This window comes from Hirundo rustica, chromosome Z, assembly GCF_015227805.2.
Source record: "Hirundo rustica isolate bHirRus1 chromosome Z, bHirRus1.pri.v3, whole genome shotgun sequence".
Classification (NCBI taxonomy): domain Eukaryota; kingdom Metazoa; phylum Chordata; class Aves; order Passeriformes; family Hirundinidae; genus Hirundo; species Hirundo rustica.
The window spans coordinates 71,314,112-71,341,242 of NC_053488.1; the positions used below are offsets into that span (position 1 = coordinate 71,314,112).

Below are 27,131 nucleotides of genomic sequence, written 5' to 3' on the forward strand. Positions count from 1 at the left end.
TAACTAACTACACACTTAGTATGGTAATTGGTATTATGTTTTGCCACTGTCTTCTAATAGTAAGACAAACAAAAGAATAAAAGAGAGAAGAAGAAGAGAAAGAGAAATCAGGTAGGAGAAGAAAGAAGATCACAGTCCTGAGTCCAGCATCAGTCCAGCCAACAGGTGTTCAGCGTCCTGAGAGAATGCCCCCCAGCCTCTGTGGTGGTACATTTCTATGGTATGTTTTCCCCATTCTGGGATTAGGTTCCTCACTTTTCATACAAATGAGCTAGCACGTGCAGCCCCATACTCTGGACTTTTCTAGAAATGGACTGGGGGGCTTTGAGAGTTTTTTGGTGGTCTTGATTCTCCCTCTATTGTTCCTGCTTGTTCCTTGACCCCGCTCCTGCACTTAAGCTGTTCTTTATGTTGTGTGGTCACCATGGACTGCAACAGGAAATTCAGCTCCAGAATGGTGCTGCCTTGCCTTCATATGGCTCCCCTTTCCAGGCACATCCTGTTATAACTTGTCTGCTTGATGGCTGTTGGTGTTTAGGGCATAGAAATGCATTAACATTTTATTGCTTAGGTTTCTACATTGGTCAAAAAACCCATTTTCCACCTGATAGGGACAAAATTCATTCTTAGGGCACAGAGGAGAGTGAAGGGCTTAACATTCTTAATGACAGGGTAATATCTGCACCTTTTTTTGCCCTTTCTTTTGTTTCCCTAGTGTTGTGTTTCTTGCACTTGTTTTTGCAGACTTAAGGTGCCAGATGCTACTTTTCCACTGTAGATGTATCAATACCTGTAGGGAAGGCACTGATCTGTATAGAAGGAAGTGTGAATCCAAATTATTCCTAGACGAGGGTGAGGGGATCCCTGAGTTTAGGGCTGCTTGGGCAGTGATCAAGCCAGCAGGATTTTATAGATTTTTTGTAGTGGTGCAAGAATTGTTTTATCAAGCTTTATAAGAAGTTTTATGTTATGCTTCATTCCACTGTGCCGCCAGTTCTGTAACGGTTCCTCCCCTTTGTGTTTCCTGTATAGCAAGTTGTTTCATGTCAATCATCCCACCCCCTCACCTATTCTTGTCAATCCCCTCTCCCCCTGCTCTGGGGCATCCTATCTGTCACTTCGGGACCCCTCCCCGGGCTTGGGAAATTCCCAGAGGGGCGTCGAGTGATAGGCTGGTGCTGGAGAAATCCCCTTTTCCCCCTCTGTGAGTGGTCCAAGGTTTAGAAGTGGACACCCCCTGATATCCCCCCGAATTCCCTGATTCGCTAACCTGTTATTGCCACCTCAGAATCCTCCCCTGCTTATAAGTTCGGGGAGGGAAATTCAAACAGGCTCTCTGGCTGGCAGTTTGGACAGGTGGCGGAGCTCCCGCCGCTCGGGCCTGAATAAACCATCTTTAAACCTGCTCAGCTGAGAGCCAACCTTTTATCTGCGGCCGCAGTCACAACACAATTTGGGCCAGCCGCTGGTGAGAAGCCGAGTCCTGCAGGTAAAGGTAGCCTGCTTGCATACCCGGACTGAAACGCTTTGTCCGCTCTGCAGATCTGAGCCAGGCGGTGGCCCACGCCTGCCTGGTGTGGAGGGGCACAGCCACAGTTTTGGATGCAGAGTATTCTCAGAGCAGAAAATACACGTCTCTCTCTCTCTCTCTCTCTCTTTTTTTTTTTTTTTTTTTTTTTTTTTTTTTTTTTTTTTTTTTTTTTTTTTCTTTCTCACAATTTAAAATTTAATTCATTTTAATGAAATTCAAATTAATGTAACTCAGGAGGAAAGGGTTATGGTCTACTATAGTCTGAACTGCAGCTGGTCCATTCTGCTGTTCAAGATATTTTTCCCTTTAGGTACTGCAAGATGTCCTTCAGCAGATTAAAGAATTGCAGCAGCTTTTCACGTGGAAATGGACAGGGTTGTGTTGGTCTTGGAGGTAGTGTCTGCAGCGGGGTTGAGGTGTAGGCTGGCGCTGGTGCTGGAGTAACTGCTGGTACTGGTCTTATTCCCATCGTAGTCCGGATCCAGTTGTAGTAGTACTGAGTGGAGCTGGAGACTGCAGGCCGTTTAGGTCTAGCACAGCCTACTCCCCAGCTGGTCACACCAATTTGCCAGAAGAAGCCAGCACGTTTATCTTGGCAGACAAGAGGTCCTCCGCTGTCACCCTGAAGCAGAGCAGAGAGGATTAAGGTGCCTTCATGTGCCCCTGTCAAGAGTTAGAGTTGACTCCTTTACTCTCCCAGTCCTGCCAGAGCTGGACTCCTGGCAGAGCAAGGCTCTGCTTGAGTGCTAGAACCTGCAGAACCTTGACACCCTCGGGAGCAGATTGGGGGCCTGTAAGGTGGGGCTCTCTGTCTACCCTGTGCTTGGATGTTTTAGGGTTGGCATCTGGACCTCACAGAGCAAGGACTCTGGGATGGGAAAGGGGGCAGAAGATCCAGCAGCAGTGCAGGGCTGGGGCTGGGAGGGCAGCTGGCCGGGGAAAGCACACACTGGGCTGTGCTTGGGTGGTATGATAGGGCAGCCCACACTGCTGGGGGCTGGGGGACTCGTAGCAACCTCCTACCTGGCAGGTGCCAACACCGCCCTGCCCAGCACACACGTGGAAGTCGTAGATGTATCCATGCAGCCACTCGCTACTGTTACAGAGCTGGTTATCCACGACTTGGACCTTGGCCTGCTGCAGGATGTCTCTGCCTGAAGCTGTGAGCAGAGAAAGAAATGAGCCCCCAGCAGCTCCTTGCCCATTCTCCTGGCCTGTCTGTGTGTTGAAGTCTTTCCCTAGGGCTTGGCTGCCTCTAGAGAAGTGTTGGGAGTGCTGTGTCATTGCTATCTAGTGTCGAACAGCAGGCCAGGCCTGTCTCTCCAGAGGCATATGTCCCACAGCCCAACTCTCATTTTGGCCTCTGCTGTCAGGAAGCCCCAGCCATCTCACCCTGGTGGGCCAAGCTTGCCCTTAGGTCCTTTACGGGGAACTCACATTTCACAATTCTGTCACCCCAGCCAGCAACGTAACAGTTTCTCAGCTCTGACACTTTCACTGAAGGACCAGGTAGGCAGGCGGTCTGAATGGAGGATCTGCACCGGACTGCCCGGTCCAGTTCCAGCAAGGCAACGTCGTTATACTCAAGTCCAGGAACATATTTTTCGTGAATGATCAGCCGCTTAATCCGGCGCACTTCCACATCAGGGCCTGACTGGCCCAATGAGGTGGCCCCAAGCACGATGGCCCACTCACTGATGGGACTGGAAGGCAGATGGAGAGAGGGGTGAGAGGGAATAGAATCATGTGCTGGGACAGCCCAGCACTTCCCTGCCTTCTGCTTCTTGAGGCACAGGGGAAAACAGCACTACAGAGAGTGAAAGTAAGCTTGAGATACATTAAGCTGGAGGCTGCTAGGAAGCAGTGGCAGGAGCCCAGTCTTCTTTCCGAGCAGCCTCTCAATTGGGCCCCGCAATGTCCTGGCACTAGGCCAAGGAAATGGGAAGGGAGTAGCATACACTGGTGATGTGGGGATACCCTGTAAGTTCCTCCTTACTTTGTGATGTTGCTAAAGCAGTGGGCAGCTGTGAGTAGCCACTTGGCGCTGACGAGGGTTCCTCCACAGACATGCACAGATATTGGTGGTTTCCAGACGCAGCGGATACTGGCAATCCCAGCCCAGGCCCCAGACCCTGGCATGACATCTGTGCCACCCACAACACGTGATGAGCTGAAGGTAGTACCCATGGGCCGGAGCCCACAGGTCTGTCTGTAAGCAGAAAGTCATTACTGTCACATGGGAAGCTTGCTGCTATGTTGAAGGTCAGCCAGCTTCCCTCCTCACAAGGCTTTGGTTGCAAAGCCAGCAGGGCCAGCAAACTGCCTGGGGTGTGCATATGTCAGCCAGTTTCTGCTTTAGCCCTGTAGACAAGTGGCGCCAGCAGCCTGGGCACTGGTGATAAACTGAGACTCCCACCCAGGGTTTTGGAAACTGGTATGGTCACAGGTGGCAAGCGGGGACCTGCAGGGAACCCGCTAAGCCTTTGGCTGGGCCCCCTCAGAGCCTGGGGCTACTTACCCACAGGTGCCATGCGCAGGCCCGCACCAGGCCAGCAGGATGAGGATGCACAACAAAAGCATTGCTGTCAGAGACTCAAGTCAGCTGCAAGGAGAGAGGGTTTGTCACCTCCAGTTGGCAGCTGCCAGTGTAGTGCCCACAGAAGTTGCACTGCTGCAGTGCACTTGGTCCTGGGGCTGATGTCACAGAGGGACTGGTTCCATGTTCCAGGCACGGTGCTGGCCTCTGGAGGCAGGGGGGAAGGGCAGTGTAGAACAACAGAAAGGTCTGGATTGGCAGGCACCTTGAGGATTGACTTGTTTCAAACCCCAGCCATGCACACAGATGCATTCAACTACACCAGGTTGCTCAGAGTCTCATCCAAGCTGGCCTCAAATGGTAGAAGGAATAGGGCATCCACAGCTTCTCTGGGCAACCTGTGCCAGTACTGTGCTGATACAAAACTTGGCTTGTCATCCAAAAAAAGCAGAATTTGCAGTAACAATTAAAAACAACACACATTCTGATTTTTAAAAACAATTGTGACATTGTTTTATTTGATTTGCTTTTCAGACAGAAAAGTCAACTAAACAAATATAACTGTCTCAAGGCCTAAGCTCTCTTGTTGGTGTTCAGAAACTAACTATGAAGAACACTAATTAAAAGTAATTTTCCTTCAAGAAGCTGGAGCCCCTTTATAGTTGAGCCTGTTTATTTAGTTGTTTCCACTAGACTACTAAACATTTTACCCCTATTTTGAGAGGTACAGCAGAGGCTGTGCATTGGACTGCCATTTCAGTTACTTCCAACAAGCTCCTCTCTTTGATGACCAAATTCCAATTTTCTTAGCCTTCCTTTGATGAAATTCAGGAAGGATCAAGGAGATGGAAGGTTCTTGCCCAGATACCCAGAGTCCACAGCATGCACACAGGAGGATCAGATGGCAACAACCTAAAATACTGCACTCCCATCTGCTGTCCTCAAGACCTGGAAGCCCCTAGGACTTTTATTGTTCCTTTATTCCACTGCACCCTTTCTCTCCTCTCTGAGTGGGCACAGTTCCAGCCCTTTGGAGGGACCCTTTCCTTTTGTGCCTGACTTGCCTGCCCACAGCTGCATTTTGCAGATCCCAGCTCAGGGAGGCCTTGCCTCACACAGGAGAATGAGTGGGACTGCAAACATGGTTATCTGTGAAAATAGGCCACTTTATTTCTACAGCAACTAAGTCACCATCAGTCATTGTACATATGTGGAGGAGGAATGTGGGCAGGACAGAGTGGGCCTTTGACACTGAGTCTGCCTTTGGATCAGCTGGCATTGCCCCAGAAAGAAGGGTGTGGCCCACTGCAGCCTGAACTGCAGCCAAACAATCCTTCCCTAGCATGCCTTAGGCTCCAAGCTGCCTGCCTTCAAGCTGCAGCTGGACTTGAGCGTGAGATGTGGCTGGGTTTTTGTTTCTTTGAACTCAGTATATCTGGTAATCCCCTTCCCCTGCCTCGGTTACAGGAGAAAAGAGAAATAAAAATATTCACTTCAGTTTGTTGCTGTAGTTCTTTGGCTGTTAAGGCAGATATGCTCCTCATGCAGTGCCAGCAGTTTTATTTTGATCTAAGTGAGCATGAGCTCTAGGCCTTTGGATTTTACAAAGGGAAAAAAAGAGGAAAGAGAAAATGAGAAAAAAAGAGAAAAATAAAGAGAAATTTAAAAAAAAAGAAAAACAAAAGAGGAAAAAGAAAAAATAGAAAAAAGAGAAAAAAGAGACAAAAGAGACAAAAGAGAAAAAAAAGAAGAAACAGAAGAAAGAGAGGGCAGGAAATTTATTTTTGGTCTGAAACTCTCAGCCTCTCCCTCTGTAATAAATACTTTCAGATTCCCACTGCACACAATATAGGTGATATTATAGGCTTTTTTGTATGGGTATGGGAAAAACTACAAGCTTGTGTTTTAGAAATGTGCCTGGAGGAAAAGCCATGCTGAGGTGTGATGGTTGCAGGGGTGGGTGATGCCTGGATGGATATTAAGAGAGCTGTACACACCCAACCCCAGGTTGTACCTTTCCCCTGCTATACAGATGAAGAGACAGTGACTAACCAGGGAATGGTGAGAAATGCCATTAATACTCAGTATGAGAAGTCAGAAAGGGACTCTCTGCTGAGATCCTGGTAGAAGGGCCACCACTACTGCGGGTTTATCCATTGCACAAAGTCCTTATGCCTGCTGCACAGTGTTAAAGCACGCACAACAAAATGTGCTGTGATACTACGTGAAGAAACAAAGTTATTTCCACAGGCTTTTAAAAATATTAGTTTTTAAACCAAGGGGGAAAGCCTCCCCAGAGGCTCTGGTGTGAGCCTTCACCACAGGGCTGGGTAATTCATAGCTTGATTTCTCACAGAGGCTGCTCCTAGCTTGGCGAGGTCAGAAGAAGGTTGTGATGGCTGCAGATGCTGGTCTGTTTTGTTTGTTTATTTTTTGTTTGTTTGGTTTTTTGTTCTTGAGTTCATTATAATGGGGCTGATTCAATCATGTCACCTTGTGCCATGCAAAGATTTTTTAAAAAGCCTACTGTGTCATGAACAAATCTGAGTTGTCCAGCCAAAGCTGAAATTTGAGAAGAGGTTTCATAATTTCAGGAATATTTGTTGCCAGCACTTGTTGCAAAGCTGGAGGAAAATGGACTTGGAAGAAAAGATAGGTGTGCACCATTGAGGGATACAGTGAAAATGAAATTAAATTGCTATTTCCTCCTTGGATGGATGCACTGATTTAACTGTGGTTTCTTCATCAGCTGGCTCCCCAATATCAAGAGCAAATGCCATTTTTTTTGCAGACCTCTCAACGCTGCGCAAGCACGTGCAGATCCCACTGGTCAGGCAGTGCCACTGGCATCATGAACCCCATAGCTGGAAGCCTCAAAAAGAGGAAGACTTTACTCCGACAGAGCAGGACTACTACTGTAACAATCCACATAACTTACTGATCTCCCTGGGGCTATGTGGGCTCTACATGAGGTCTTCTTCAGGCAGGTCCATGTGCCTAGTTCTTCTTCTGAGAGAAAGTGGCATTGTTTAGCAAGATGACCTTTTCCCAGACTTTTTTTTTTTTTTTTTTTTTTAAATAAGGCAGTTTAAGTGCCTAATTTAGCTAAACACATCTTCATTAGAGTGATCCTGCCTTTAAAAATGGAACTGTGGGGGAAGAAAGTAGTCTATCAGTCTATGCAGAGGTGAAACAGATGTTTCTCCTCCACGGCTCTGGGCAAGCCTGCACAGACCTAGGGGTAAGGGCCTAGCCCAATAATAATGGCTGTACTGGTGTGCCTCTGATGCTCACTTTGAATGTGAACATGATTGCCACAGTAAAAGGATGGAGCTTTGTCTTCTATCCCCAGACACCCCACCCCAGTAGGTGCAGTTCATCTTCAGGACCAAGTAGGATGAGCAACACATCCCTCATGACTCATTCTCTGAGCCAGATGAGATCTGTATGAAAGAGGCTGAAGATCTGAGTGCAAAGAAATTGCAAGGTAAATCCCTGCTGCTGGCTGCGATGGGAAAGAAGTGCCCATGCTGGCAGTACCCTTGAGCTCTGCCTTCTGCTCTCTGGAATACTTTCTGCAGGTGCTGATGTGAGCAGCCTTCTCTTCTTGCCAGCCCAGAGCTTTAGCAATGGAGTTGGAGATCTGGAGCTGAAGAGGAGGTTAAAGACAGTATCAAGCGAAGGATCAAGCCCTGTGTGGCTACTCTGTCCTTGCACCGCCTCTGAGCTGAGGAGCTGCACCACCAACAAAAGGATGCTGCTTGGACAATTGTGCCAATAGCATCAAAGACACTGAAGGTAATGTGGCAGCCATACCCCTCTGGGAGTGGCCAAGCTTGGTTTGTCACACAGCCCTTCACTCCCAAATCAACTCTGCCCCAATGACACGTCCTTTTTCAGAAATCCTGCTGTATCTCTAAATTCTGTAGTCATCCCTCTAGCATTGCTAAGGCTGGGTCATTAAGTCAATTTCTAAGGCATCCAAGGAAACATCTGCTTACTACACTACAGCCTATTAATCTGCATTTTGTACAACCCCTAATACTTGGGTGCCCTACAGTTCGCAGACTCATTTACTAAGTTCTACTTAGTTATACAAAGGATTCCATACTACTGCATTACCTAGGTTAGCCTGAACAATTCAAGGTTTTGTCCTGCACCTATAGCTAAGGTTAACTAGCCATACTAGCTAACCATACTCTAACTAGCCCTAACCAGAATCCAGATAATGGGATATCCAACTTTTTCTGTCTCTCAAGGTGGAGTAGTGGTTCTCACCTTCCCTTGGAGACTTTTTCACAGCCCTAACACTGGGTTTCTGCTCTTTGTCTTGCACTGACACCTCACCCTTTTCCTGACCCTCACCCTGCCCTAAGCCCACGTCCAGCATGAGCCTTGCCACCAAAGGCTGTCCACCTTGCACCAGGTCTTAGCCATTTCAGTCTTCGCCAATTCCCAAACACTCAAAAAAAGGAGAATTCTATTTAAGCATTTCTCATGGAAAGAGGAATTGACTCCAGTACAACTTATTAATAGGGCTGGAGACTCCCTAACAGAAAAACAATTTTAAAACCTCTACTACAGACTTAACAAAAGTATGCATATGAAACAAATGGTAAAACAAAAAAAAACCTCCCCAACTTTCCAGATTTTATCGGTACACTTTCCTGTCTAAAACTCAGCTCCATGTTATTGCTTCATAGTTGTTACTAAAGCATTTTAATAAATAGTAAGTTTTTGAGATTCCAGAGCAGAAGTCAGGAGGAAGATGGGATCCTCTTCCACAGTATTGATTTAAAATTTTTACGACTGAATACTGTGGCCAGGGATGAAATAAAACACACATGAGACAACAGCAGGGATAGAAAGTTTACAACTAACTTCTCATTTAATTTAGGAAGTGACTAGGAAGAAAAAGATGGCGCATATATATATATGCGAATATATACACACATATATATACACCAATATCCAAAGATAAAAATAGTGTTTCTGTAGAATTTCAGATTTAAAATAAAGGAGGAATCAAAGTAATAACACATGACAGTATAAAAACTCCAAGACTATACTTAATTGCAATTCTCACTCCGTAATTTAACAACAGTTCTAAATCTGCTTGCATGAATCCACAAAAGATACACTGGTAGTGAAATGAAAAGATAAAATATACTTCCTCTTGCATGTATTGTGTGGGCGTGTGTGTGTATATATATATATATACACACACACACACACACACACAAATATATACATACACACACACTATATCTCCAAGATGGCATTTTTTTCACCACTTCTGACAGATACAGACTGCTCTGCAGGTATTTCATCTTTAGGTTTCATTAGGGATTTAGCGCCTATTCTTCAAAAGACTTTGAGGATTTGTCTCACAAGATTTTTTACAATAGTAGAAAAACAAATCCTTAAAATCTATATTAAAAGCTTTCCTAAAACTAATGCCATAAAGAGTGAGGAATGGTGACAAATGACACTGTGATTTGCAAGGTATCAGGCAATGAAAGACTAGAAGTTTACAAAAATGAAGTGACTGATTCATCTATGAACTGCAAACCCTCTGCAACTACTGGTGAAACAAAGTCAGTAGTCAAAAGGGCACAAACCAGTATCAGTCTAACAGATGAACCAACCTGAGAAAATACAATTTTGTTGTGCTGGTCAGAGACCAATACAGCAGGATCAGTTAAAGTCTGATGATTCATGACGAGATTCTCAAAACTATCTGATAAATTCAGAGTAGAAATTCCAAAGTCACACCAGTGTTTTTAGAAACCCCATCTCTAAAATGCTGTTCTGCTGTGTCGTCTTTTCCATACTACCATTCAGCCACTTTTACGTATCAAATTGTATACTATTAGTGTAAGATTTATTTTTTATGTGTAATTCCTAAAGAATACCATGAAAATAAAAAAATCCGTATTTAAATTGAATTGGAATTGCATTTATTTTGCCGCTTGAATTTTACAACATTCACTACTACTTACATATCTGAAATATAATTCTGTTTCACAACAGCTTCTGTATCTACAAATGTGGAAACCGCATACAGTTTTGCATTAAGAAAAGATCTATTGCTCATGGAGCAGTCTGCAAAGTAACAGTTCACGGTAACTCTTTCTTACCTGACTGTCAGTATTAACCCACTGCCAAGAAACTATAACAACTTCAGAGGAAAGAGCTTAAGTTTCACATATAAAATTATATTTAATCATTTGTGCAGATGTTTGGTCTATAGATGAAAACAGTTTCAGGGTAAATACTTATATATTGCTCAAAATGCTTCAAGGAAAATAAAAATTCATCTGAGACATGCCCTGAGCTATCTAGATTCCTTAATAGTGCAATGTTGCAGTGATGCCTGGTTTCACCTTGGCTTTTGTGAATGAAACACAATAACTGCTCACAGAGCTCCTAAATGCCTCACACAGCACAGTATTATATGGACTACAGCAGTTCTTGCAGCTTTGCAAGGTTTCTATCCATCCACTGGATATTGAGCTGAATTGTGTCAATTGCCTCTTTTATGCAACGCAGCTGAGAACTCTCCTCTGATTTTGACTCAAAAAATGACTTGACCTGCATAGCAAGAATAAAGAAAGGAAAAGACAATCTTAATTAAAATCAACACTAGCCAAATAGGTTGAGCAGCAAAGGCTATACACGTGTTGCAGGAAATCCATTTTTTGAGAACTGTTTTTATCTATGCAGTAACCAAATCTCTCAAAGGAGTTCCCAAAATGCAAGGAAAGCATTTTTCACTGATTCAGCAGCAATAACTCATTTGGTTTCAATATATCATTTCACCAATAAACAGACATTCATTTACCTTATCACAAAGCCAACTGAGAGTATGCAGAGGTTTGGAAAAGGAGACCTGTTCTGTGACAAAGAATTGCTTGATGCAAGCAACCCTCTTCAGCATTCTGGAACAGCCCTCACACCGAATCATCATTAAAACTGTCAACGCTGACATTTAAAGTACTATATATCAAACCATTAACACCTATCTCTACCAATTATCTGAATGAAAACATTAGACTAAACCGTAAATGATTCCTTATATATTAACTTCAAGGCCTTGTTAGGGAAGACAATAGTTTTCTAAAAGCTATTAAACAACTCTTGGGTGATACTCAACTTCCACAATAACTCTTTGGGATGGTTGATGGAAAAAAACAGCATAAAGCAATTTTTATGGCACAGTATCACATTTCAGAGATACAGAAAGCAGAGCTTGTTTACAAAACCTAGGCCAAAATTACATATAGATCAAATCATTATTTTGTGAGACAGTGTGTTCCCACGCACAGGAAAACACAACAGTACAAACCAATAACTGGGTTCAACTCTGCAATGCAACTCTGTCACAGACTCAGTATATAATCTCCCAGTGTCTATGCATATATTTGCCATGTGTGAAATAGTGAAAGCAACTGATATATATACTTGCAACGGGGTGTCAAGGATATAAATAACATGTGAACATGTGTTTTCCTCATCCTACAATTAAATTAAAACAGAACTGGCACTAGAAAATACCGCTTTCTCACAGATTGAGCCACCAACCTCAAGTAGATGTGCCTTTGTTGCAAACTGAGAAGTTGACCAGCTAATGATATTCTGGATAGTATATGAGCATAGGTGAAACCTGAAAGAGAAAAAAATATTTTCAGCTAGGAGACACCTTAAGATGCAGTTTTGGTATATGTATGCATTCTTTTCTACTATTTCTACTTTTTTGTTTAGTAGTTGGCAAATATTGGTTACTTGGTTTTAGGAATGCTGTGACAATTCAGAAAAAAATAAATGCTGAATTAATTCCCTGGGTGTCCTTTTGAATCCATTTGATCCACAATATCTTGCAACTGAATCAATCATCTTAGAGACAGCAACCTTGCAAGAGAAATTTTTAGAATTACTCTGAAGCTCTAGGATGATTGTTGAGAGTTCAAATTTTATGTAGTAAGTTGTATTTGCAAACTCTGACTTTAAAACATTATTTAGAATTTAAATACGCATCTTCTTATATGAATGCTACTATTTATTGTCTTGTTTGAAATAAAGAAACAAGTGTTTTTGCCACTGAGTTTCAAGTTTCAGCTGCATCAAAAGCCTTACTTTCGTGTAAGCTTTTCCCAGTTCTCCTTGACAAAGTCCCAGGCCAGCAAATATCCGGGCAAACTCTGGCTAACAGTTGCTATGATATGTGAAAGCTCCTGTGACCTGATGATTTCTCCTTCAAGACTGTTCTGCATTAGCCTAGGAGATAAAGCATATGCAAAAAGACAGGAAAGAAACATCTATTCATATGTTCACATGTACTTGCTCAAAGTCCTCAATTAGCTGCAAAAGATGACATAATACATCAAGCAAGCAACTTCTGGCATCTGGAAGAAATCAACAATACATTTTAATTCAACAACTGTGTTTACTTAGCTTTAATTTCCAGAAATCAGAGTGACCTTAGTTCTAATCCAAGTACCTGAATTTTCACTGGTGTTGTAAAAGATGAAGTAAATTCTACTAACTTGTAAAAGAATAACAATACATTGAAGAGGTAAGAGAGGGAAGCTGAAGACTAAATTAGCAGGACAAGTTTGTGTTCTCCATGTGGTAATAAGATTCAGTCTACTGAGAAAATACAATATAAAGTCGAATTTTCACCCAAAGAAAGAAATGGAAAAAAGAGGAAAAAAACCCAAACAAAAAATATACCTTAACTAGTTATTATTTTGATTAGAAAAAAAGTCGATCTTTTAAGGTTCTATAGAACAGCCTGCAATTTTGTTATCTGTACTGCAGAATCTGAAATTTTGTGTTAACCATTAGTGCAAAGCCTTTAAGTTCAATTGTTTTCTCTTTACGCATATCCAGAATTAGGTTTTTTGTGCTATTCTGCTATATAAGTTATTTTTAAGTGAAAAATATCAGGTTCCTCATATGTATGGAAGCCTATGCAAAACATCTGGATGAATTTTCTTTAGCAATCAGAATTTTTTTCAACAATAGATAAGGCAATGCACTTTTCCAAGAAGATTTTATCACTTGTAATTGGCAGAGCATACGAAACTTTCTGGCTCCTTCATACCAGATCAGCTTTCTGGCATCTTCTGTGCTGGCCAAGGCTTCAATCATTTTGCTTTTCTCTGCTTCAGAAACTGAAGAAAAGTACATCTTCAGGAGGAATTCCCAGCCATCATTAGACTTGGCTCCAACTGCAAATATGGCTTTCATTACATCACTAGGCAGACTACAGGGAAAAACAAAAGCAACAAAACAAATAAACATGGGGGGGCACAAAAATGCTCACCCGAGCGAAGAAGAAAGCAGTCACAAAATTAAAATATTAACTTGAAGCAGATGCCTCTCTTTGGAGCAAATGGATTCTATAACAATTATTAAAATTTAACATAACTAAATTCATGCCAATATAATACTTTCAGTCACTTTCAGTCACAATACTTTCAGTCAGAGAAAACAAATCATTTAGTCACATGAAAGCTAAGTAAATTGAACACAAAACTGAGAATTTTCTATGGCTCAAAATGTACATGGATCCACAGCAGAATGAATTCTGCGTGATAAAAAGGCGTTCTATGGCTTTGCCACTAAGTAATCTTCTTTCAGCGTGTAGCTCAGGTAATGCAGATGAAAGAAAATTTATGGCTAGTTTTGCAGTTAAACTTAACGAGACTGGAGACAAAGTCTAGCACAGTCATCCTCTATTGTTAAAGAGCAATTACTTCTACACATGGAACAGTTAACGATAGAATCACATTCTTTTTTAATACTAAGTCGGAGGTGGTGGTGTGGTGGGTTTTTGTTGTTGTTGTTTTGCTTTTTTGCTTGTTTTTGGGTTTTGTTTTGGTTTGGGTTTTTTAATTGTTCTGTTTGTTGTTGGGGTGTTCTTCCCAAATACAATGATGGCAACACAACAGGAAAACAAATGAGTAAAGTAAGTGAAAGCTCAGTTTTTGTGGTACCTTATTGTTCCGTTAGACCTCATCCATATCTCAAACATCTCAGCGGCAGTTGTTCTACAGTTTCTTATATCATGGGCACAGGCAAAAGCCAGCAGCGTTGACCGCAGCTCTCGTTCAGACAGGGTCCCACCATCTGTCCAGTGCTGTTGATCAATTTTATCTCCAAGCAAGTGCTCTATCCTATGCTAAAGGAGGTGGAAGTTACTAGCAATAGCTAATTCCTTCTAAGATGATTTTCTATATATAAAATTAGTTTAAAATAAGAAAAAAAAAGGGTTGAGGTTTTCAACTGTGGAAGCAAAACATAGTAGTTTTTCATCTATTTATTCCAACTTACATGTGCTATTTCTTAACTGCAGGAATAAGTATTAAATACTACACAAATCGGAAAGATTGGCCAGGATACATCTTAAATTGCACGTAGAAACTGAAGACTACTCTTTGAGCTCAGACTTGCTTGTAATCAGTTTACAATCTTAATGTACTACAACTTCTGTATGTTTTACTGCTTTTAACTTCATCAAGTCACAGTAAATATGCCTTCATTTAGCACAAAGAAACAACTTTTGTATGTCTGTAGACTGAACACCCTTCAGTTTTGTAGTTCTCTAGCTTGCCAAAACCACAGCTGGATGCCTGATCAGCTACCACAACTCAGCTGAGACTTTTGAATATAAATAAAACTGTATAGACATTGCATTGCAAACCAGAGCTTGGGCTGTTTACAGCAGATAGAAAACAACTTTGGGTAAATTAAAATAGTGCGCATTTTTTTCTTATGTTTCCTTAAGCACTCACTAATTATCCCTACCTAGCATAAAGAAAAATCATCTGTTATTTAACTTCTTCATTTTCTTATATACTAAACCCCTTTACTGACGTTTTACGTTGCAAAGGTTGTTTCAAACCAGTAGATGAATACAGAGAACAAGCTCCATAAGAAGGAGGTAAACAGAGCAATGAAGAACTGAAGCTACATTATTGGTTTCACTGTCAGACTTTCACATGTCTGTAGAACTGTATTATACTACTCTGTTACACAACTGGAACAGAACAGTGACAACCATCCTTGTGTCCCTATTTCTACAGCAAACAGTTCTGTTTTCTTCTCTTTTCTCTATACTAAGCAATTAGATCTAAGATCTCTAGTCACTCTAACTTTTGAAAATAACTTTTCTGTACAAGGTAAGTACATGGAATCTGTTTAATTACATATTTGTACTAAATTGACCTGTTTGGACACTTTAAGGTAGCCCCAGACACCATGGTGCTCCCACTGCACCATGCTCCCTACAAAACATTTTGGGGCACATGGGTATGGTAGGTATGGGGAAGGAGAGGGGAAGAAACTGGTTCAAAACATGTAGCATTTTGGTAAGAGATCATTAGAAAAAGATGGCAAGACTGGCAACTCTCTAGAATCCCCACCCAGCTTGGTGAAATTAATGGATATATTCAGCAGTCAACACGTAAAAAGAGAATGTAACTATAAAGAACATTATAGCTAATTATTTAAAATTATAATTTATGAAAAACGAAGACATACCATGACTCGTGCTGCCAGTTGTTGTTCACCCTTTTTGTCTAAAAGGCTGTATATAAAACTCAGCTGAAACAAAGCTTCAGTAAGTGGTGCGGTGCTGTTCTCTTTGTTGAGGTAATCAATCAACTCAAAGGCCTTCTCCAGAGACTCTCTTCCTAGACTATGGGCCAATGAACACAACTATTAAAAAGGATTACAAAACAAAAGCACTCCCTGAAACAAATCAGAAGTGATGCTTTCCATTACACTAGCAGAAAGCTAAGTGAATAGAGGGGACTGACGTAAGAAACACTTTACATGCAGAAATTTTCGTGTTTTAACTTCCGTCAAATTTCAACACAGCAACAATGGCCACTAACATGCCTTCAGTTAACAGAAACTGAAAACGGGTTAAGTGTGACAAGGACATCTGAAAATATTTATCATAAATAAGGGTACTCAGAATAGCAGCTTCTGAACAGACTATTCATAATGTTCAGCCTTGCCTGCTCTGACAGTGGTGGTGAAATACATGAGAAGGCACCAGTAAAAATTTAAGAGGGAAATAGCTTACTTTTCCAAAGTGGAGCACTAGAGTACAGGAAAACAGTCTAGCAGGCAAAGTATTGGACACTAAAGAAAACAGTGTCTTCCAGAAATGGAAACTATCATGGAGCTCTCTGTGATCCAAATAAATAGATGATGCTGTAAAGAGGGAGATAACATCTAGACCATCAGTGAACAGTTCCAACAAGGCTATTGAAGACTGAATTAAAACTTTTTCTAAAGCAGTTGTCTCCAGAAACTAAGCCTGATCTTGTCTGATTTGGAAGAAACTTGAAACATATATTAAATACATTTTCCAATACAGAACTCTTACCGTGCAAGGTTGAAGATACTGTTGATCAAATTCGCTCTGTCTTTAGAACTCAGAGCAGTGTGGTTTTCTTTCAACAGATCAATCAGTGTTTTCCAGTCTTCAGCATAGTGTACTATGTAATAGCCATTCATGTCCACATTGAATTTTATCCATTCCACCTCTTCTGAAAGTTCAATGACAGCTAGTGGACAGACAGTATATTATTAGCAGAAGCAAACATTTAACAACTGTTTGTTCAAATCCAAGTCTATGAAGTAGACACAGAGACAGTAAATTCTTTCACACTATTTCCCCCTATAACAAAGAAGGAAAAGCCAGAACGAAGGTTTCGAAAGACAGCTCAAAAATTCCTGGTTGTACTTCCTCATCCTTTTTCCTACATCTGATTGAATGAACATAGTCACAGCCTGCCCTAAATTACATCAGTTAATTTTTCTTGTTTTGTCCAGTCCTTCTTTCAAACAGCCCCACCTACTTTTCCAAATACAGTATTTTCCTACAATTAAATAAAATAAACATTTCAATGGAAAGTTACTTCCTAACATTTCAGCAAATCGGCAGATCAACTTTCACGTAACTTGCTCTCTAAAGAACATGCAGTTTGAGAGACTGTGTGTATGCACTGTGATGAGAGGCATAGGCTATCACAAATTTCAAACCAGCGCTTCTGTTTCAGCAACTGTTTCATTTACACCCACAATGCTACATGGAACCAACTCCCTGATGATGACAACACCAGCAGTGCTTTGCCCCGGATCTCTGAAATTATATTTTACCCTGTATGTCTTCAGCTTCACACCTTAACTCAAGGGTGTCCTCAGAAAAATCATATATCTGTAACAATTACATAACTTGCTACCAAAGCTTTTGGTCACGTACCTGACTTCTGATCCAGTAAATACGCATTAATACAATGTGTGAAGTTGCACCTATTTGTTATGTAAGTGAGAGGAATATGCCACAGGTAACTGCAAAGGAAAACAAATATTTACTGACATGATATATACATATTATCTCCCTTGAATGTTTAAGTATTTTCGTATACTAGAATCGCTGAATGTTGTATAAAATAATGAAGTATAAATATCACTTATATAATCAAAATATGATGAAAGAATGAACAGCATGCACAGAAATTATTTTTTATATCCCACCATGTTGAGAAATGGATAAATTTTATAGAAAAGATTGGATTCAAAGAGACCTTTTAAGGTCATCTAGTTCAGCTCCCCTGCTATAAGGAGGGATATCTCCAACTAGTTCATGTTGCTCAGAGTCTCATTCAACCTGGCCCTGAATGTTTTCAGGGATGGGGCATCATCCACCTCTCTGGGCCACCAAGTGCCACGGTTTCACCACCCTTAACATAGAAATACTATTCCTTATATCTAGTCTAAATCTATCCTCTTTGATTTTAAAACCATTATTCCTTGTCCTATCACAACAGGATCTGCTAAAAAGTCTGTCCCCATCTTTCCTTTAAGTACTTGGAAGAATGCAGTGAGGTCTCCCCAGAGACCTTATGTTCATCCCCCTTTTTTTTTTTTTTTTCATCCCCAGAGCTTTTTGTTCTCCAGGGTAAACAGCCCAAACTGTCCTTCTGCCCTTGTACAGGAGAGGTGTTCTGTCCATCTGATTGTTTTTGGGAACTGACTCTGGACTCACTCCAACAGGTCCATGTCCTTCCTGTGCTGTGACCCCAGAGATGGATGCAGGGCTCCAGGTGGGGTCTCTCTCTCTAGAGCAAAGCAGAGGGGCAGAATCCCCTCCCTTGCCCTGCTGCCCATGCTGCTGTGAATGCAGCCCAAGATACAACTGGAATTCCGGGCTGTGAATGCACACTGCTGGCCTGTGTCCAGTACCGCTATGCCCCCATGTAACCTCTTTACAAGGCTGCTCTTGATTTATTCATTCCCCAGCCTGTGTTGATACCAGAGGTTTTCCCTCACCAAGGGCCCATTGCTTGAGTTTGTCCAGATTTCTCAGGATGACATCCCTTCCCTCAGGCACACCTGCTGCACCACTCAGCTTAGTGTCATCTCCAGATTCTCTTCAGGCACATTTGATACCACCGTGTAGATCCAGTGAAGATCTTACACTGCAGTGGTCCCTGATGGACTCCACTTCTTTCCCAGTTTCAGCATGCTAGGTAGCTTGATCAAAATCACAGACAGTAAATCTCTGGCTGCATCAGAAATTCATCCAGTATTATTTTTACTTGAGTCCAACATTGTTTTTCTGATCTTTTCTAAGTTTTAACTAAAATTAAAAAATTATCCAAGTACCAGACTCAAATTCCAAATCATGGTATAGAAACCACAGTTAACTGCATACTACAAAGACTTTCTTAAGTGAACTGCAAGCTGGAAGGATAAACAGTAAGGAAGCCCATAATTATGACAAGGACTTGGCTATTTAGAGAAAAACACTTATCTGAGTGGGATGAAAGAAGCTGCATATAATAATCTGATTTTGACAGGGACCCCCTCTATGTATGACTCACACAGTGCTCTTTTTCAAAACCTTTTCATGCCCCAAATTTACATCAACTAAAAAGAGAAATTACTTAGCTTAAAATCCTTCCCTTACCTTTCAACCCCACATTGCTTCTCTTTCTCAGCATAACAAATATGAAACAAAGCAGTCTAAATTCCTACATTTCAAGACACTAATTTTTTTTCACAGACCTAATTTTTCGTAAGATGATGCAATGGACTCAGTTTCTGCTAAAACTTCCAGCAACTGAATAAAACCAGCAAAATCTCAAAAGAATTCACATTTACATATTTTTGTTAGAAGACAAAGTTGAGGGTCATAAGGTAAGTTACATTAGCAGTACACAAAACTTTAAAATTACCAATTGCCACATCTTTGCTTCTTCAGTATTTGCATATGTACTTCCTTTTAGGTTTTGGTATATTACCTCTGTTATATATTCTGTCATTTCTTGTCATGCAGTAGTGTCATCTTAAAATTTCGAAGCCAAGAAAGCATTGATTCTAGCTTCTCTACCTTCATGTAGCAAAGCCCAAGGTAGACATTGAGTTTTGGAAGTAAGAAGCAGAGGCTTTAAAGTAGGATACATGCATCTGTAACTTCTGTAAAACCTCTGCAACCTACCTTTCTTCAGAGTCTTGTTAAACAAACAAAACTTTCTCAAATGTAAAGAAACCTCTACTTATGAGATCTACCTTTTGGTATTGAAAACCAACTCCATGTCAGACTGAAAAGCTTCAGGAAAATGATACAGTAGGGAATTTAGATTAGAAAGGGTGTCACCAATTTTTACCAGTTGTTTCAGTGGAAACAGACATGGACCTTCAGGCAGATACTAGATGTGTGACTTTCTGTGGTAAATTCTCTATTCTCTACTACCTGTCTTTAAAGCAAACACTAAACGGCCTGAATATAAGTGAGAAAGATGTACAAGGTTTAAGACAGCAGTTTGCTATTAATGGATAAAAGGTATTAAGAAGGTAATAACCTTGCATCTGATGTCCAGTTTTCTGGTTCCACACGATACAAAAACTTCTCTTGCTGTACTGAAATAATCTTTCCTTTTCGGACAACAGTAACTAAAGGAAATCCTTTATGCACAATCCAAGTCTTCATCATTTTTTTTACATCTAGTGTTCCATTGGTAATCTGTAAAAACAATCATTACATAACAAGAAAATAGCAAACGGAGAATACTTTCTTCTCAAGTTACCAATTAAGTGGTAGCATAATATTGCATCTGTAAATAATCATTTTGACAGTAAACCTGTCAATTTCCCTCCACTCTCTGGGCCTGGCTGTGCAGACAGTTTCTAACTCTGCAGAGTGCACCTGTCTAGGGACATGAGCTGCCAGCTTTTCCAGGAAAATGCCATGTGAGACAGTGTCAAAGGCTTTGCTGAAGGTCAGGCAGACAATATCCACAGCCTTTTCGTCATCCACCAGGTGGGTTACCTGGTCATAAAAGGAGACCAGGTTGGTCAGGCAGGACTTGTCCCTCCTAAATCTGTGCTGGCTGGGCCTGATTCCCTGGTTGTCCTGTGTGTGCTGTGTAATGGTACTAAAAATTACCTGCTCCGTGACCTTCCCTGGAACTCAGTTCAGGCCAATACACCTGTAGTTCCCTGGACCCTCAGTCCTCCCCCTGTCCTTCCTGCTGTCTCTCCACCCTCTTTTTCCCTGGCTTCTTTCCCACAGCCTTGCTGACTCTAGCCCTAGCTCTCGTCTGCCCAAGCCCTTACTGTTTTGAGCCCTTCACACTCATTTTAAAATTAGACACAGTCTTATGCCTGCCTTATCATTTGAGAGCTGCCTATACTGTCTGCTTTCCCAAAATTTCAACATACTTGTTAAAAGAGAAGCTATCACAAAAGAAGTTACACTAGTAGAGATTAAACCAAGACCTCTGTGAGGCTGGATTTAGCTGTTCCTTGAAACTAATTTTTATCCTGAATTTTATTACTTTCATTCTGGTCTTAACACACTACCAGTGTAATTCTAGAGAGGATATGTCCATACTGGATGGACATGCATGGCAGTACACACCCAGTCACAGTGCTTTTTTGGGATGATACTTAATGTAGGCTCTAGAAGTTTCAGTAATCTTTCTATCAATATGAGAGAACTTTAGAATAGGATGAGAAAAAAAATTAGAGTATTTACCTGCAGTCCATTATCCTATTTTTTTTCATAAACAAGGAAATAAATAAAAACTTACGATATGCTTAAAGAAGTGGAGAGAGGGGGGAAAAAAAAAAAAAAAAAAAAAAAAAAGAACAGTGTATCAAAGATGGATACCTCATTCATGCTGTCCCACAGGTCATCACTCCGGGCAGTTCCAAAATTGTGATTATGCAAGTACACCTCAATGCCAGCTTGGAAAACATCCTTAGTGAGATAATGCTTCAGCATCAAAAGAAGTGAAGCCCCCTTTAGGGAGAAAAAAAAAAAAAAGAAAATGAATCAGTAAATTGAAGTTACAAAACTTTTCTAAGCATGCATATTATAGCTCTTTCACTGTACAGGAGTAAGTCAGAAGCTAGCAGATATTTTTCCAAATAATATCCTTACATAATTACCTTTATACTCAGTTGCTTTGGAAAAATATTCTTTTACTATTTCATAAACTCCAAATACAGTTACAGAAAATTTTTCCCAACTGCTTTGGAAAAAGATTTTTTTAAGGGCTCAAACTACAGTTACAAAATGGACTTGTAAAATTTGACATTTTTTCCAATTAACATAATCTGAAAAATATTGCCTTCTTACTGATATGTCTCTGCTGGCTGTCATTTTTCATTACCAATATTCATCTGTATGGTACAGAAGTGCACTTGTGAGTCAGTGTTTAACAGTCATATGAAGTACATTATGTCAAAAACCTAAAAATACATGAAAAAGATGAGACACACTTGGTAGGCTGGAATTGACTGCAGAAGTACGTTTTGATGCATTTAAATACAGCCATGTCTTGTAAAGAAAGAAAGTAGTAACTGAGTAGTTTTAGTATGAAAAGGGCTGTGAATGTTTCTATGTCAAAGCCACCAATAAGTAAATTGCCTGAGGACTTGCATTATATAGAACTAAAGACAGATGAGCAGCCACAGATCAAGAATAGTTTAAAGGTGCACTTTATATTTTTGGTACTATTTCTAGGAAAGAAACAAGACGCTAAAAAGAAGATTTTAGAGAGATAATGCATTTTTCTCACACATTCCAAACTCAGGTTCTGGAATCTGAGTAACATCTTATCTGAAACTGAAGGCTGCCTGGTGAATAACCAGGAACAGCCCTTAGCACAGTTTTTAATAATATGGCCACAATTTCCTTTCCTATATGCATCCATATTTGACCTACAGCTCTGCTCCTTTGTTTTTCCTACTGTCATATCCTTCATACACTGTTGTTGCAGGTGGATCTTGTCCCACCCATGGGTGTTAGGCTTACTGATAGTCAGTAAAACAGTCAGACTAAAAATAATATTGTACAATTATTTCTATTCCAGACAGTACAATGTAGAGGTCACCTACTAATACGTGTCAGTTGGCAGTCCAGTAAAACAAATTATGTTTTACAGTTCAGTAACAGACAACCCTTTGCTTATTATGGACTACATTGCAAGTGTCTTCTCATGCGAATCGCCAAGAACTCTATGTAAGCTAGAGAGACAAGAGTAGTGGAATACAAAAATTTCATGCACGAATGAAAAGATATGCAATGAAATCCTCTGAAGCTTAGAAAGCAGCCATGAAAACAGTATGTCTGACAATGTGAAAAACCTCTTTTGGTCAGCTCTTAAAGATGTAGCTTGGTATAATTCTATTTGCAATGTGTACAAACTTATTAGTAGCAATGAAGTAATAAAATAATTCTCCAAATAAAATGTTACACTAATTGGCTAAAACTCCAATCCAATCACTTAAGGACTCCTCCATTAAAATTATATAGAGAAGTTTCAATCAGTCTGACAGAATTTGTATCTCTAAAGTTAGTTGGCTACAGACATGATTGTGCCAAATGCATAGCTTCCAGAAGCTCACCAAAATAGGAATTACAGCACCTCTGAAGCATGAAACAACAGTCATGCCTTTTGATAAAAAGAGAGAATCCAAATTCATTTGGCAAGCAAAGTAACCTGAAAATCACACATATCTGTTCTTGCAGTTGAGAAAACAGAGTTCAAAATAAATGGAAGCATGTCACCACTGTAGGTCTATTTGGCATCCCATACTATTCAAGGATGCCAGAAGACATGTGTTGACCAATTGAGACTTGCAAAAAGAAGCCGGAGTAAACAAACCAAGACATGGGAACTGCATTCCACTAAGCAGAAGAAGATGTAGTATTTTACTGTTTTCTAGCAGAAAATAGCTGTCTCCATGCTTTCTAATTAGATGAAAGTACAAGACAGTGATGGAAGAAATGTCAGCTAATCCAAAATAAACAAACAAAAGGTCTTCCTCCAACACTATCAAAATCTGCTATTTAAAACCTGAGACAATGTGAATACAAATTTTGCAAATACAGGTATTTCTTCTCCCATGCATTTTTAAGCAAGGCATTCAGACGCTTTAGAAACATTAGCCTCACACACAACTTTCACTAGACATTAGAAATAATTACGTTTCAGTCAATCAGGATATGCAGTAAAATAATTTGCATTTAGAGGCAAGCCTCCAGTTCAAGATTTCTCTAAAATACTGGGGCTTTTTTAAACCAGGGAGAGTGTAAGATTGAATGATTACGTTGGTGTTTTGTTTTTAGTCTTTTTTTAATCACTTGTTACAGTCTGCTATCAGAAGAATATACGCGTAACTGGTTATGCTGCTTCACCTCTTGGTTCTCCTCTTCCAATTTCACGAGTATTATATTTTGTGCTTAACCATTCAAAAAGATGGTAAAGCCATAAATACATATATATATAATATTTTCCTAATTAAATGCTATGTAGATGCTCAAAACATTATTGAGAAATCCTGCACTGTCTGAGTTGGGCGTAACTAACCTCCAAAGGTTTGTCAATACATGCTTATTTACTTGTGATTTCACATTCATATTTTCAAGAGTTAATGTATCATTTTCCAAATATTTTGCAGTATTTTTACAGTTACCTTGATATAAGAAAGACTATCAAACATTTCTTCAATCTGCTCTGAAGACTGAACAGCAGAAGAGACTGGATGTGAAGAATTCAAGGTATCCTTCATCATAGCCTTGAAAATTAAAGTAAGGAAATCTTCATCCTAGAAGAGAAACATTTTTAACTGTTGAAGAAGCTGAAATGTACATGTTAAGCAGAAAAGTAAAAGTTGTCTCTGCTTTGCTCCTCTACTGCTCTAAGCAGCAAAAGTATTGTCAGGGTATAATTTATAAAAGCTACTATTTCCCTGCCACATTTTAACAGTGGAATCTCACTTTTGAGTTTGCATCATTATACAGACGCTTAAGCCCGTCTCAGGCAAGTGCGTCAATGGCACTAGACAAAAATGCAACTTCTAAGTGTGTGTGTGTCAAATTCCCCATTTGGCTCACCAGTCATATCCTGGTGAACTGACATGAAATATCAGTTCATTTACAGGAGGCATGGAATAAAAAAATATGACTTTGATGTGCTTTAAGCATGAAGTCTAGAGAAATTATTCACTACTGTAATGTTTGGAGAATGTAAACAGCATCCTATCTAGTGATTACAAAAGTCTCTTACTTCTTTTCTTCTAGAATGAGGATATTTGAATTTAATACATTGGTACCAGAACAAGAAAACCCCAAACACTGTAAAGAAGCTGATCATATCAGTATTTGTCCATTTCATTCCATCAAGACAAACAAACAGTTCTCTACACAGTAGAGAGTTAAAACAAACAAACAAACAAACACAAACAAACAAAACCACCAAATCACAGAACAACAACAACAAAACAAACCCATAAAACCCCTCTGTGAAATAAAATAAAAATAACTTTTAAAGCTGAAGTTTAAAATGCTATGGCTATTCTTCTTGAATGGAGAGGTTCTGGGTGATGTCCTTTATTTTTTACCAAAACACATTCTGGAACCATCAAACAATGAAATTATATATTGGTCAAGGCAGCTTGTCACACAGCTTTTGGAATAAAAGTACACAGATCTTAGTTGTGTCCTTGTTAAAAAAGGACACTACTTTTGTGTCCCACCCTCAGCACATATGCACCCAACAAGCAGAATGGCTACATACTCTTGGTGACAATCCAGCTGAACAACCAAACTGGACCAAATGAAGAAGTTTTGAAACATCCAGTGCTGTAAAAGAATTCTACTGGACCAGGGTAGCAACTCAAGTTTCTTAATACTAGTAAGAATGATTTAAGAACTCAAAACTCTTACTTCTCCAGAATGCTGAGAAGAACACAATCTACAAAGCAGGAAACACTCAGTACAAATTAGGTATTTAATCCCATGACTAAGGCAAATACACTCCTAAAAGCTGATTTTGGGGCTCATGTATGTCTTCTCCTTGGAGATATCTTTATTCAGAAATGGAAAATTAGTCTCTCCACAACCCCCTACACTTAATTCCACTAACATTTGTTTATGTGCCTGTCACTCTCAGTGACAAGAAAGTTTAATAGCAGCAGATGATATCCTTTCCTTAGAGAAGAGAGACCAAGTTTGAATCCATCATGCTTTCCAGTGTCTAAAAAGCTAGGTCATTTAGTACCTGAATGAGTGTGTAAATACTAACTACACTATTATATCAGAAAGATTCTATCCTTCAGCCATATATGTAAAGAGAAGTGCCTGTGGGAGCAGTACTTAGCATTAAGTGTAACTCAATGCTATCAGAATCCTTTGTGGTGGACTATTCAATACTTTTATGCCACATCCACTCATTCGTAAAAACTGAAACTGATTCAGACACAAGCATCTACCATGATGATGGGAAGACATGAGTTACCTCAAGTAGGGAAAGAAAACAAAGGGAACTTGTAACTGAGAGAACAAAGAGCATTTAGTTAGACTATTCAGTCAAGTCAGCAGAGATGTAATGAAGTTTTTAAAAATCTAACAGGTGGAAGGTGCAGAGCAGTTTGCAGATAGAACTATTACAGAATCACAGAATTTTTAGGTTGGAAGAGACCTTCAAGATCATCGAGTCCAACCCATCTGTATTACCTCAACTAGACCATGACACCAAGTGCCACATCCAGTCTTTTTTTAAACACATCTAGGGATGGTGACTCCACCACCTCCCTGGGCAAGCCATTCCAGTACTTTATCACTCTTTCAGTGAAAAACTTTCTCCTAATATCCAGCCTATATCTCCCTTGTCGCAGCTTGAGACCGTGTCTTCTTGTTCTGTCGGCTGTTGCCTGAAGAAAGAGACCAACCTGCAGCTGACCACAGCCACCCTTCAGGAAGCTGTAGAGTGTGACAAGGTCACCTCTGAGTCTCCTTTTCTCCAGGCTAAACAACCCCAGTTCCCTCAGTCATTCTTCATATGGCTTGTGCTCCAAGACCCTCACCAGCTTCTTTGCCCTCCTCTGGATGTGCTCAAGCATCTCAACGTCCTTCCTAAACTGAGGGGCCCAGAACTGGACACAATACTCAAGGTTTGGCCTCACCAGTGCCGAGTACAGAGGAAGAATGACCTCCCTGCTCCTGCTGGCCACACCATTCCTGATCCAGGCCAGGATGCCATTGGCCCTCTTGGCCACCTGGGCACACTGCTGGCTCATGTTCAGCTGCTGTCACCAGTGCCCCCAGGTCCCTTTCCTCCTGGGCACTGTCCAGCCACACCATCCCCAGCCTGTAACGCTGCAGGGGGTTATTGTGGCCAAAGTGCAGGACTCGGCACTTGGACTTAGTAAACCTCATCCTATTGGACTCTGCCCATCTGTCCAACCATTCCAGGTCTTTCTGCAAAGCCCTTCATCCTTCCAACAGGTTGACACATGCTCCCAACTTAGTGTCATCTGCAAATTTGCTAATGAAAGACTCCATGCCTTCATCCATGTCATCAATAAAGATATTGAACAGAACTGGCCCCAGCACAGACCTCTGAGGGACACCACTGGTGACTGGCCCCAGCTGGATGCAGCACCATTCACCACCACTCTCTGGGCCCGGCCATCCAGGCAGCTCCTGACCCAGGGAAGAGTGCTCCTGTCCAAGCCACGGGCTGACAG

The 27,131-nt window shown here is 40.8% G+C and overlaps 2 protein-coding genes across 9 annotated transcripts in view; both read right to left on the minus strand.

The window, feature by feature from the left end:
* Positions 1–1,820: 1,820 nt before the first annotated feature.
* Positions 1,821–4,111, minus strand: LOC120765605 (acrosin-like). The gene is made up of 5 exons (XM_040090634.1): positions 4,050–4,111; positions 3,528–3,740; positions 2,969–3,234; positions 2,555–2,691; positions 1,821–2,153 (listed from the first exon to the last, which is right to left on the minus strand). Exons 1-5 carry the CDS (start codon positions 4,109–4,111, stop codon positions 1,821–1,823), a joined length of 1,011 nt encoding a protein of 336 aa, XP_039946568.1.
* A 5,893-nt stretch (positions 4,112–10,004) lies between these two features.
* Positions 10,005–27,131, minus strand: part of LNPEP (leucyl and cystinyl aminopeptidase) — a 62,938-nt gene continuing 45,811 nt past the window's right edge. For all 8 annotated transcript variants that reach the window (XM_040090150.2, XM_040090156.2, XM_040090155.2 and 5 more), the window contains 11 exons: positions 24,078–24,209; positions 21,265–21,396; positions 19,955–20,115; positions 17,350–17,438; positions 16,471–16,651; positions 15,615–15,771; positions 14,069–14,253; positions 13,174–13,335; positions 12,204–12,344; positions 11,652–11,733; positions 10,005–10,661 (listed from right to left, as the gene is read on the minus strand). In XM_040090150.2, the coding sequence (XP_039946084.1) occupies positions 10,530–10,661; positions 11,652–11,733; positions 12,204–12,344; positions 13,174–13,335; positions 14,069–14,253; positions 15,615–15,771; positions 16,471–16,651; positions 17,350–17,438; positions 19,955–20,115; positions 21,265–21,396; positions 24,078–24,209 (1,554 nt within the window). In that variant the 3' untranslated portion in view covers positions 10,005–10,529. The remainder of the gene's footprint in view (positions 10,662–11,651; positions 11,734–12,203; positions 12,345–13,173; positions 13,336–14,068; positions 14,254–15,614; positions 15,772–16,470; positions 16,652–17,349; positions 17,439–19,954; positions 20,116–21,264; positions 21,397–24,077; positions 24,210–27,131) is intronic.

Excerpts from the sequence above, each read along its gene's own strand:
- LOC120765605 (XM_040090634.1), bottom strand. The coding sequence starts at position 4,111 with ATGCTTTTGTTGTGCATCCTCATCCTGCTGGCCTGGTGCGGGCCTGCG. Across the intron at positions 3,235-3,527 it reads TGCTTTAGCAACATCACAAA|TCCCATCAGTGAGTGGGCCA; the intron begins GTAAGGAGGAAC and ends TCTGCCTTCCAG. Across the intron at positions 2,154-2,554 it reads GCGGTGTTGGCACCTGCCAG|GGTGACAGCGGAGGACCTCT; the intron begins GTAGGAGGTTGC and ends GCTCTGCTTCAG.